Raw genomic sequence first — 13,332 nt, 5'->3', positions numbered from 1 at the left:
ACGACCGCCCGTGACCTGAAAGGGGGAAAAAATTTTTTTTACAGGAAATAATAACGAGAAGTAGAAAAGAGGCAAGAAATAAATATCTTAACTATAAGAAAGTAGAACAAAATATACAAGTTTTCCAAAATATATAAGAAATATAAACCTATCTGTACAGACAAAAATGAATTTAAATGCAAATAATACGTGGAATGAATGAAAAAATGTCTGAAGTGTGCAATTGTCCTAAATTGTGCAATTGAGCATTGTTTGTGCAAATATGCAATATATGTGCAAGTGTGTGCAAATGTGCAATGTGTGTGCAAGTGTGATATATCCATGATTGTCCGTCTGCAGTGCTTTGGGGGGTGTGCACAGATGAATAATGTCCATGAGTGTCCATTTCTGTGCAATGTTGCAAAAACGCGGAGATGATTAGTCTTATGTGTTTATCTGGTTGAGAGACCGTATCGCCTGCGGGAAGAAGCTCCTCCTCAGTCTCTCTGTGTTGGCCTTCAGGGAGCGAAAGCGCTTTTCTGACCGCAACAGAGAGAACAGTCTATTGTTTGGATGGCTGAGGTCCTTCACGATCTCCTGGCCTTGGTCCAGCACCGCTTGCTGTAGATCGAGTGCAGGTCGGGGAGCTCGGTGCGGATTATGCGCTCACCCGAACGCACGACCCTCTGTAGAGCTCGCCTGTCCTGCATGGTGCTGTTCCTGAACCAGGTTAAGATGTTTCCCGTCAGGATGCTCTCTATGGTGCAGGAGTAAAAGTTCCTGAGCACCTTGGAGGGCAGTCTAAAGTCTCTCAAATGCTGAGGTGGTAGAGACGCTGGCGGGCCTTTTTCACCATGGTGTTGATGTGACAGGACCATGGCAGGTGGTGAACGCCAACACTCAATATCAACTGTTAGATTATTGCATATTTTGTTTGCCTTCACCATTGTTTTACGTAAAGTAAACATTGTTTTTAAAGTAGAATGAAATAAAAATCAGGGAATACCATTGAATTAGAACGTATTTGACTTATTGATTATATTGACTGGTAGTGTATGTATAATTTTGACATGTTAAACAATTTTATTGACAATTGATGTTTTAAATGCATAGGGTGGCACAGTGATGTAGTGGCTTTCACTGGAGCTTTGCACCTCCTGGGTTGAATCCCATCTCAGGACTGTGTGTGTGGAGTTTTTATGTTCTCCCCATGCTTGGTGGGTTTCCTCTGGGTACTCCGTTTAAAGGCATGCAGAGCAAGCCAATTGTCATTTTCAGCTCCCCATAGTTTTTGAGGGTGTGTTTGCTTGTTTGCTTGTGCATTGGCCCTCTGTCCACAATTTACCCCACCATGAGTCCCAAAAGATAGACTCTAGGCTTCCTGCAACCTTGTCCAGGATAAATTGTATAGAGAACGAAAGAGAGGGAGAGTAAATATAAAACAAAATAGGGTGTCACAAAAGTCTCTACATAATGGGAAAATCACACATAAGCACTTACTTAATGCTATGTATATTATTATTATTATACAAACAATTAATTTTCCCTATGTATGGAACCTTCAAAGGCACATAATACAAAAAATACTTATGAATCCAGGATAAAGGGATAAAATAAAATCAGTGAACCTTTGTTTTAAATAGTGCAGACCGTTGTTCAGGCATTCAGAATAACCACTGTCTTGTCCCTCTATATACTGTAACCCTACAACCCCCCCCTTTAAGCTGTATTGGTTATAAAAGTATAAAACCACCATGCCTGAAGATGGTGCTAATAGATTAGTAAGACTTTCCATAAATACAAGCTTCATGGGAAACTGGAGAAACATGCATTTGTTTTTGTTTTTAAAAATGGCTCAGATACTGTAGTTTAATCCATCAAGATCTGTCACATCTGAGCCACCTCAGCCCTGGGGACTAAGCTTTGGCTCACCGGATTACTGAGCCGACGCTTTGTCTCCCCGCAGTGTGCCTACGTGTGAAACTGTTCCCCCCTTAAGTGTATCTAATAACAAATTGAACTCACCTGTGTCTACCTCGTGTGTCCCACTATATATCCCAGTCGAACCCATACCACTTCATCTGGTCATTGAGGTGCAATCTCACGTTTCAACGTCTTACTAACTTCTATGGTCTGCAGGCGTGGATACATTCCTCATGAGGAACCCGCCTAAGGGTCAAGGTCAAGGCTAAACAGCGTACTCGCTCTCACGTTAGCCTCCAGAGTAATCCTCATTTACTCGCTTCATCTAGTTATACGCCGCCTGCAGACCCTGCCCGGGGAGAATCGACCGGGAGGTCGTTTTCAGTTTGTTTTTGTTTTGTTTTCTGTTATTTCGACAAGATGAAAAAATGTTTCAGTTATAAGCTGAAACAACAATATGGTAGGGTCCATTATATTTGATTGAACAATATACAATATATTGTAAATATACTGTTTTACAGTTTGCAGATTTGTGTAGGTTACATTTACATTTAGTCATTTGGCAGACGCTCTTATCCAGAGCGACTTACATTTTTATCTCATTATACATCTGAGCAGTTGAGGGCCTTGCTCAAGGGCCCAACAGTGGCAACTTGGTGGTTGTGGGGTTTGAACCTGGGATCTTCCGAACCGTAGTCCAATGCCTTAACCACTGAGCTACCCCTGACCCTCAGGTTGAGTTCTTCTTCTATACTATATGGTAATAATATATCATATAGGGTAGAATTATAGTGTTTTTCTTCCCTGTAAATTTCAAAAACATTTTTTAAATTTATTTGGGGACTGTTTATTATTGTCTATTGTATATTACCCTCAATAAAGGATGGCTGTATACGTCCATAATTAAATTTGTTTATTTTAATGTTTTACACACTGCTTTATTATTTTCACATTTAAAGAGATCTGACTAATGAAATTCTGAGGTTTCATTATAAATGACCAAACATTTATACACATCAGTATAAATATAAAAATATGTTTTCCTCCATCAAATACCATTTCCTTTCATTAGGGGTAAGTGATTTTGTCATGTCTTACATGCTTTAGTGAGTGCAATAAGAGTTCAAAGCTTTTCAAATATTCTTATTGTTCTCAACAAATTCTTTAATTGAGAGTTTTTTTTTAATCCTTTTGTGCACATCTGGAGTCTGAAGAACGAAATTTCGATCCGATGTGTAAATTCTATTTGCTTGGTCGTATTGACAATAAAGTTCACTTTGACTTTAAATTAAACAAGTAATTAAAAATTTTTATGAGAATCCTTTTTCATAATAATACACATTTAGTATGTGTCCCTGAAACTGATGTCCACCCTTTAATTTTGGAGTAACTAGCCCTTTGAGAAACTGGCCGATGTAATCAGGCCGATGTAATCATCACCACCATGTTCTCTTTCTCGTTGGAGGTTAAAACAACTGCTGTGGGTGCTGTCAGTATTTACAGTTATATTTCATGTTTTCCATATTTTGTTTGCGTTATGATGTTGTCAAGCTTGACATGTCCACACTATCATAGTGAAATATTAATAAACAGAAAACCCTTCAGAAATTCAAAACATATTTGATAAACAGTACACAGTCACTGTCATCTGTGAATGACTTTGATAACTGAAGATCCACCATTTATATCCACCCTGATCAATCTTCAATCCTTCAATGACAGGGTGGCCAAACTGTATACATAGGCTTTGCCACATTTTGACTTTTTCTATTACTTTTAACCTATTGTTGAGAAAGGATATGTCTTTTCTAAAATGTACATTTTATACTTACTATGCAATGAAAATATACTCTATCATCTATCTCTCCATATGCAGTTGATTTATAAAGTGTTGGCACTTGACCAACTTGCATTTTTACCAGCCTAAAGATCTACTTAATAAAGTTAATATGTTAAATAGAAAATATCAGATATTTTTTGGAAATTATAATGTTTGTTTATAGTAATAGTAATCAATGAACACCGTGTGATAATAGAGATTAGAGGAGAATGGCCAGACTGGTTCAAGCTGACAGGAACGGTTTAGTTTCTTCACTAACCCCTTTTAATAACTGTAGTGAACAGAAAAGCATCTCGGAATGCACATCGAACACAACACCGATTTCCACTTATACACTGCTCTTATATATTAATATATCTTAATGTTACATATATTAACAATACATATACACTCACTGTCCACTTTAAAATGAACATACTGTACACTATGTACACCTGCTCACTGATACAAGGATCCAAGCACTCAGTCATGTTGGGGAAAAGTGTGATATCAGGAACGCCGACAGACAGGCTGGTTTAAGTATTTCAGAATGTACTGATGTCCTGGGATTTTCATGCAGAGCAGGCTCAAAAATGTACTCAGAGTCATGTAAAAAAACAAAGAAACATCTGGTGCTCAGCAGTTCAGATGGCAGGAACACCTTGTTAATAAGCGCAGTGAGAGGAAAATAGCCAGACAGCTTCAAGCTGAGAGGAAGTCTTAAGAAATTTAAATTACAGGTCTTTTACAACAATAACGAGGAGAAAAGCATCTCAGAATGCACAACATGAAAACTCCTTGATGAGGATGGGCTGACGGAGGCGTACCAGAACTGGACGGTTAACCTTTTAAAAAAGTGATCTTTACCCACTGTAGACTCAGATTCCTGTTTTTATGGTTCAGCGTTTGTACAGTAGCTAATGTTCCAGTGCCCTGTGCTAGTCCAGCAACTTACTGTGTCATGTTTTTGCTTAATTTCCCATGTCTATAAACATATTTCATAGTATTTTCTAATATGTTACAATATATTAGTGGAATCCTGGTTTCAACATTCTTAGAAACACCCCTTAATCAACTGCCTCAGGTTAGCTTTGGCTGTGTGATGTCTGTGAAATGAATTTCACAGACATCGGTTAGTTAGAAAAGCTCAACAACAACAAAAAAGACAGAACACACTGAAATATATCAATATATTTATATATTTTACAAAACAATAGAAATTCTACCAATAACAATATATGTATGTTCACAGTTGGTGTTATGATACCACATTGAAATAATGTCTATATAAGATAAACCAAGGGCACACAGTGACAGTCCACTGAGCACAGATTGATGATTTTCTGTTCAAACACATAACCCTAGTCATTAACTGACGAGATGAGTAAGGTGTGTTAGAACAGGAAATAATATAAACTGGGCTGAAGTCCTGCTTTCCAGGCTGTTGTTGTGTACCCCTGAATTAGACTGAACATGGCATATCTTAATAACATAATAGAAAGAAAAAACATCAATCCAACATTTCCTGTCAGAACGGTTGCATGAAGATAATAGTGTGAACACGAGGGGTTTACTTTTTAACAGTTTATGTTTATTAGGCAGCTACCTATGTGTGCTAGTGTGATGCTGACTTGCAGTTGCTTTCAGTCCAGTTTCACTGCTTATTGTCCTTTCAGTAAAACAACGAGCTCAATGGCCAGAGTGGGTGGAAATCATCTAGGCATCAGGCAGTAACACTGACAATATAATGCAAAGTAGACAGCTGCATTTTGGTGTGTGTAGGTGTGTTGAAAGATAAGTTGTGACACTCAGCAGGATAACAAAAAGCAGCAAAAATAAATATCAAAAGAATTTTTTTTAATCAGTATACAAAAAGTCTTTAGCCTTTTTTTTTTTTCAAACTTTATCAACGAGTCTGGCAAAAATAAAGGCCTCAAGGAAAGTCTGCCAAACAAACTCGTCCCTTCTTGTTTTCCAGAAACTTCACACCAGAGACTCCATGCTCTCTGCGTGATGGACTTTATCAGTTTTCAGAATCCTCCCATGTTTGTCCAGACAGGAAAAGAGAACTCCACCATCTGTACTACCAACCAGGCTGAGCATTGCTCTGTAAAGATACTGATAATGCTCCTGAAAAAGAGGTACAGAAGGAATAAAAGAGAAATACAGATTGGAGTGCCTATTCATTTTATCAATGGTCCAACTAAATGAATAAATATTAATCTTTATAAATAACACATGATATTTAATTGCCATACAAAATGTATTATTATTACTATTATTATTATTAAGATTTCATGAAATTCTACTTTAGATTCAAGATTTAAGAGGCTTTATGTGCCATTTGTACACATACTGACAGTATGAGTAATATTTAGTAATTTTTTGTGCAGAAACTCCGAGTCAGTGATAAGAAAAGAAGGGTGAAGTAACATTAACATATAATCTTTATAAATAAAAGAAAGGTTTGTCTGCACATTGATCAGAACTTGATCCTTCAATTACATTTTCACGTTTCATACATTGGAGGACTCAAAACCAGTCTCATTTAATTTTCTGTCTGTCTGTCTGTAAAATTCCCCAACTGAGAGCACATTGTTATTCGCTCAAATCAAAATGTTGAGTTAAAGCAATGGTATGGAGAGTTACAGTAAATACAGGATGTGCCGGATTTAATGATCTACTTTAAAAAAAAGCTACTTGCTTTTGTAAATGTAAACAAACACCTGCAGCAATAGATATTAATTAGAAAAGCTAACCCTAATATTTTTACTGACATTAATTAATATTGTTAATATTAGTTAAGATTACTATATAATATTATTATTACAGCTGAAATATGAATTTTCACACACTGATTTAAGACAAAACATAATCTTTATCTGATCTTTTTTATTTCTCATCTGTGATTCACTTTCCAATTCCCGAACAGAGAATGTATTTGGCTGACGACGAAAGAAGTATAACTTAGCGTAAACAAGAAGTAAGATACACAACCTTACAATTTTTTATTTTTTTTGTATTAATAAATTAGGCAGAGAGTTCTGCTGAACAGAAAGACAGGCAGACATGTACATGGGCTTTAACCTAAATTAATAATATTTATGCTTTGGCATCGTCTAAAACAACAGCACTTTATCCCTTTAGTTTCTTCTCCTCTCTCTACTTCTGTTCTAATCTGTTCACTCTACTTAGATAATGTATGTTTTCAAATCTTCAATTTTCGTGCTAATAATCATACTGCCTATAATGTCAAAGATTGCTAATCCAAACCACTGGATTTTTCTCTTTTACTCTATTAAACACTATTGTAACTACACGGTCACTTAAAAAATAGGAATTTACTACCAACCATTAAATCAGCACCAGAATACCAATGCACATCACAAATAATGAAATATAAACATATTTAATGAGTTCCAGTGTAGAAGCCTACTTTAAGGCTTTGTTTTATTCTCTATGTTCTGAAAAGGGACAAATTTTAGTCTTAAAATCTTACAAAGTCTGTGAAGACCCCTGGACGCATGAGATTGATCATCTTGGCCACTTGATAGATGTCCACAGCGCTCTCGCTCTCCAGTTGTTGACACAGGGTGGTGAGAGCACACAGTATCCCTGCAGAAACACCTCCAAACCTGTACGAAGAAAGAAAGCAGATGGATTGTGGAACCAAACGTATGGATACACAACAGACAATGTAACATCTTTTCATCTGTGTTGTAGGACATGTGCATGACACTCACTCATCATGTACAATAGTGGGACCATCTCTGGTCATTGCCTCCTCTTTGATGATTTTAATGAGCTCGAATGTGTTGCTCACAGGACCAGTGAGGTCAGGCCAGTTCGGACACTGGAAATGGCGAACTTCAAGGACGTAGTCATCCTCAAACACAAAGAGCAACAAAGATCACCTAGGCCAATTGCTTTGGCTGCTTATTAGCACACCGTACCATATCTACTGTTTTATGTTAAGGATAAGATATAATAACCATAGGTTAAAGGATTGGCTACTGTGGAAGGAATTGCTTTGTGATGGATGGATCCTGTCAGAATTCTAATGTTATGCAGCTTTCGCAGCAAGGTTGCAACTTGTAATTTCCTGCCTCCAAACTGTAAAATTACAGAAAACACCGCCACCTGCTCTCGCAGCATGACATTTTAACTCATCAGCATGGGGGTAGTCTTCTCAACTACCAGTTCCATCAAACCAACATGGCTATTCATACTGTAAACTGTATATTTTATATTTGAAGAGTATTGGGTTTAGATAAGCTAACATACTGTACAGTACAGATGGAATATTTGAATAAATCTTCAACAATGGCCATACAAATGGCTGTTTTGAGAAGTATGATTATCAGTGTAATGACTTATTACTCATGTAACTAACAGGATCACTTCTTAGTCTGGTGCAAAAATTACTTTACAAATTACAAATTATCTTACATTTATTATTGTTATATTATATGATTATTCTTGTACTGCAACTTCAGTCCAAGATGTGTGTTATGAATGTTTGATGTCCACAGAACCAAAGCCAGCCATGCCTTTAATTTTTAAGTGTAGACTTTTAATGATGTTGGTATACGCGGCTAGAGTATATAGAGTAAATAGTGGGCTTTTGTGATGGTTTCTGTACCCGGTCATGGGGAGGACTGGAGCCTATTCCAGGAGACGTAGGGGTTGAGGACAGGTTGTCAATATGTCTCAGGGCACACACACACACACACACACTACAAGCAATTTGGAAATGGCAATTAGCCTAATCTGCATGTCTTTAGATGGATGGGGGAAACCTGAGCACCCTGAGGCAACTCACCAAACACGGGGACAAAATTTCATGTTACTACATCTAGCAAATTACAACCACTTACAAGGCACCATAAGCACAGCATTAATTCTTTTTAATGAACAGTAATTAACAAATATCGGACAAATATCTACAATAACCTTAAAAACCTTGAAATAACCTAATCCTTGAAATGTTCTAAAATCAACTACTAGAATTTTTGTATAGAGAGCAACTCATTTTCCATGTTTATCGTCACATACTCTTCATATTTTTTCTCTTTAATTGTAGTTAGGTGTTTAAAGAGATGTGACTATGGTGCTTACACCACATCCATTCTAACTCATCTATGAGTAAAGGCAGAACTTAATAAACACAATTCCATGTTTTAAAAAAAGGCAGACCATTTCTAAAATGATTTTTTTCTTAATTTTTTCTTATCCTTTTTTATTTATTTATTTTTAAAAGAAAGTCAACTTGATTTATGGTAATGACCTGCAGCCAGGATAGACTCTGAACTGCAAGTGTAAATGTTTGTGTTACTGAAGGTATGAAGTACTTGTGTGGCTTCGAGTATAAAGTCATGGATGATGATCTCCTCTTCATTACACAGACTCAGTTTATCGGTGTTGATGAGGGTTACAGTAAAAGCTGCACAGTTCATCGGTGCCTCTCTGCTGGGCCAGTACACAAACTCGTCCTCTGTCTGTGGGAATACATATACGTGTACCATAAACTCTGAACTAATCCCATAAAGAAATTAAATATACATATACTGTATGTCTAGATGAAAAAGATTTTTTATATATGTGGCATATACAGTATAGTCACATATGTTAAAACATATATAATCAATTTTGACATATGGTGATTTATGCATGCCCACTAGGTTGAAATGATATGTTACCCACACATGTTACTGTAAGAAAAACAAGAGATATTGCTTAAATATCATATCACCACATATTCTTATCAGGTGGTAACAAGGTATTTAAAAGGTATACTGGTTGCATTTTCTCAATTACCACGTCTCTCTCTCTCTCTCTCACACACACACACACACACACTAAAACCAGCATTTACTGTATGTGAAACCATATGTTAAACTCTAGCCTCCACACGCACAACTTGCAGCTCCATAATATGTTCCAGTGCCTGCATTGGCGTTATCATAATTAATTGGAGTTGCTGTATATGAAATCCACATAACTTGTTAGAATTGTATAGAGATTTTCAACATTTTACTTACTAGACTAAGATTATCTGGCAGCATGATGATAATTTGAACGTTGTGATCCCAGATCATCCTCCAGAAGTCCATGGTTGTGTGAGGCAAAGGATGCTGGGTAATAATGAACTCTTTGCTTCTGTAGTAACCCTGTCATTGATTTAACACACATTTAAGCCTTACATACATCTTTTTCATCTAAGGTGCAATAAAACAAAATCAAAAACATCACCAACAACAACAGCAATAACAGCAAATGTTAATAATATTATTGTTATAAATATGTTTATATTTATAGTTATTTTTTAAGCCTTTGTCTCAAATTTGGGCCATGACTGGTGGTAGATTTTCTCATCCTGTTGGGGCTGAAAACATTTAGTGTGTACCGTAACGTAGGAGGCATTGATGTAGTCCGTGCCCTTCATTCCACGGAGAGGAGAAAGGGAGACGCGAGCTTGCTCCGCTGCACAGGAAAAAAAAATACTGTATATCACACTTGACTGAAACAGCTGCAAACAACTGCAGAGTACACCACACAAGGCTTTCTGCAAAAGGTCATCTAAATTAAAATTGAGATACCTCTATAAAACGGTAATTTAATAGTATTTTTTAATCTCAGCTTCTGTATTAAAATTCAGATTAAATATGAATATGTGCATGACCTTTCATCATTTCAGAAATGTGAATTTTATGACTTCAATTCTCATGTTAGCTATTTATAATGGAGCGAGTGAGGGATGCATGATGTTTGCTGAGACTCACATGGCACAACTGAGGAGTTTCGGTTCTTTGCTTTGTTGCAGTCTTTCTGGGCACTGAAGCACTTCTGGATGTTACACTGCATCACCAGCTGAGGAAAAATATAACAAATAACCAGCAGGGGGAGCAAGTTAGTTTAACTTTTCATGAGCTCTATCGCAGCAGTCCATCTTAGGACATTATGCACATAAACCTCTTGAGGAAACCCATAGAGACTCAGCAGAAATGCAAAAACCCATACAGAAAGTAACCCGGGTGAGTTCAGGATCAAACTAGAGACCCTGCAGCTGTGAGCGGGGAAGGGCAATATGACAAAAATACCACATGGCTCTTTTTGAAGCAATTTCTTTGTATATTTATGGATTTGGTGTGTATTATTTTATATCTAGGGTTGCTATTAAACTGGTAGCAATACACTAGTTTTGCACTGTTTTGCTTATTTATGTCTGCAAAAAGTTTGATTTAAAGAAAGGCATTATTCATAAAAATATTTTACATTTCAAAGATCTAGTACATTTAATATTAAATCATCTTCTACCAGTTTTTTGTTCAATATATTAAAAATGTCTCATAATAGAGTAAAAGGAGTGTATAAAGACAAAATGAATCATAAGTTACCATAATTCTAAGTTTTCCCCCCTATAATTTTTTAATATTTTATTATCACATTGCCCAGCTGCTTTACCATCCATGCCACCTGACATTCAGTAAAGTATATTTATATAATACATGTGCAACTCTCTCTTGGGGGATTATTTGGTAGCAGATGGAAAGTTCACCTTAAACTGTTTCTCCATGCGAGCAGTGCCAGAAGGACTAGGGTTAAGGATGCTGTTCACATAGTTGTGGAGTTTCCAGGCTGGAACTTCAGTATTTTTACCAAGCAATGCCTCAATCAGTGCATCATGTATAAACACATACTGCTCCTGTAAAAAGACACACCATTGCGCACACACATACAATAGCTTTAAAATGCCATTCTCCTGCTTCTAGTCCCTGGATTGTCTCCAAATAACACAACCAATCAAAGGGATAGAGACACACAGGGTTCCATCACTACACACTCGCCTCTGTCTGGACGAGGTAATTGCGCTGGGTGCGGATGTGTTTGAGAAAGCCCAACACATTGACCGTTCCTTTCTCCTTTATCTGCTGAAGCATGCTGTCGATCACAATATATGTGCCTGTCCTCCCCACGCCAGCACTACACAAAGGAGACAGGAGGTGAAAGCTACAAATCCAAACATGAGAAAACCTTACAGCCATCCTCACTACCTAAATATAAAGTGTTGTTTTTTTTCAGTATAGACTTTCCCTTAGTTTGAACTTACTAGACAGTAGACAAGTTCAGTGTATTTATTTGTCTTGTTAAAGACAATTAATATTAATATAATTAATAAAATTAATTAGCACATGACTTTGTCTTGTTTTTTTCTATCCATCATTAGCAGATATTAACAATACATTCTAACCCCCTCAAAACAAGAAACAATTAACAACTGTGTGTGATAGAACAAAAAATCTTAAAAAGAAAAGAAAAAAGAAAAAGCTGTGAAAAACACTTTAGTGTATGCAAAAATGTGGAATGTGCATTTCTTGGCATTTCTCAGTATTTATGTTACTGTTACTGTATATTTCATCATTTTCATTTATTTTCCTATTTAGTAAAACAGATGATTATAGCAGTATTTAGCATTTCTATTTTTAGTCTGTCTGATGTTTTCCCTATCATGCAAATTATAACAGTATAAATACATTTTTGATTCAAAGTCTATACCCAAATGTTCAACAAATAATGAACGTATATATATATATATATATATATACACACACACTCACCTAAAGGATTATTAGGAACACCTGTTCAATTTCTCATTAATGTAATTTTCTAATTAACCAATCACATGGCAGTTGCTTCAATGCATTTAGGGGTGTGGTCCTGGTCAAGACAATCTCCTGAACTCCAAACTGAATGTCAGAATGGGAAAGAAAGGTGATTTAAGCAATTTTGAGCGTGGCATGGTTGTTGGTGCCAGACGGGACAATTTGCACGAGCTCACCAAAATTGGACAGTTGAAGATTGAAAAAATGTTGCCTGGTCTGATGAGTCTCGATTTCTGTTGAGACATTCAAATGGTAGAGTCAGAATTTGGCGTAAACAGAATGAGAACATGGATCCATCATGCCTTGTTACCGCTGTGCAGGCTGGTGGTGGTGGTGTAATGGTGTGGGGGATGTTTTCTTGGCACACTTTAGGCCCCTTAGTGCCAATTGGGCATCGTTTAAATGCCACGGGCTACCTGAGCATTGTTTCTGACCATGTCCATCCCTTTATGACCACCATGTACCCATCCTTCAGCATCTTTGGGATGTGGTGGAACGGGAGCTTCGTGCCCTGGATGTGCATCACACAAATCTCCATCAACTGCAAGATGCTATCCTATCAATATGGGCCAACATTTCTAAAGAATGCTTTTAGCACCTTGTTGAATCAATGCCACGTAGAATTTAGGCATTGAATCAGGAATCTGAAGGCGAAAGTGGGTTAAACACCGTATTAGTATAATGTTCCTAATAATCATTTAGGTGAGTGTTTATGATTATAACACTTACTGCATATACAGTTCATTATTACTGTATGTAGACATTAAATGGGCTGCTAAATAAAAAAGTCTAAAAACAAAGGATTTCTGCAGACTGCAGTTAAATGTGTTCAACAAATACATTTTACCATTTAGTATTTGCACAGTCTTCCTTCCTCTGACACACAGCAGGATTTTGCGGTAAAAATGTGTTCTTTTCCTTTTAGTCTGTTTTGGCGTTCTTCTGTAT

The 13,332-nt window shown here is 36.8% G+C and overlaps 1 protein-coding gene across 2 annotated transcripts in view; it reads right to left on the bottom strand.

The window, feature by feature from the left end:
- Positions 1-4,902: 4,902 nt before the first annotated feature.
- The window catches only part of ca16b (carbonic anhydrase XVI b), an 89,672-nt gene continuing 81,242 nt past the window's right edge, over positions 4,903-13,332 (bottom strand). For both annotated transcript variants that reach the window (XM_053498697.1, XM_053498698.1), the window contains 9 exons: positions 11,569-11,704; positions 11,280-11,426; positions 10,504-10,591; positions 10,128-10,204; positions 9,763-9,891; positions 9,073-9,219; positions 7,465-7,607; positions 7,221-7,356; positions 4,903-5,851 (listed from right to left, as the gene is read on the bottom strand). In XM_053498697.1, coding sequence (XP_053354672.1) covers positions 5,705-5,851; positions 7,221-7,356; positions 7,465-7,607; positions 9,073-9,219; positions 9,763-9,891; positions 10,128-10,204; positions 10,504-10,591; positions 11,280-11,426; positions 11,569-11,704 — 1,150 coding nt within the window. In that variant the 3' untranslated portion in view covers positions 4,903-5,704. The remainder of the gene's footprint in view (positions 5,852-7,220; positions 7,357-7,464; positions 7,608-9,072; positions 9,220-9,762; positions 9,892-10,127; positions 10,205-10,503; positions 10,592-11,279; positions 11,427-11,568; positions 11,705-13,332) is intronic.

The sequence above is a fragment of the Clarias gariepinus genome, chromosome 6 (genome assembly GCF_024256425.1).
Source record: "Clarias gariepinus isolate MV-2021 ecotype Netherlands chromosome 6, CGAR_prim_01v2, whole genome shotgun sequence".
NCBI classification, from domain to species: domain Eukaryota; kingdom Metazoa; phylum Chordata; class Actinopteri; order Siluriformes; family Clariidae; genus Clarias; species Clarias gariepinus.
The sequence above is the reverse complement of the archived record's forward strand: the minus strand, read 5'-3'. Positions and strand labels throughout refer to the sequence as shown.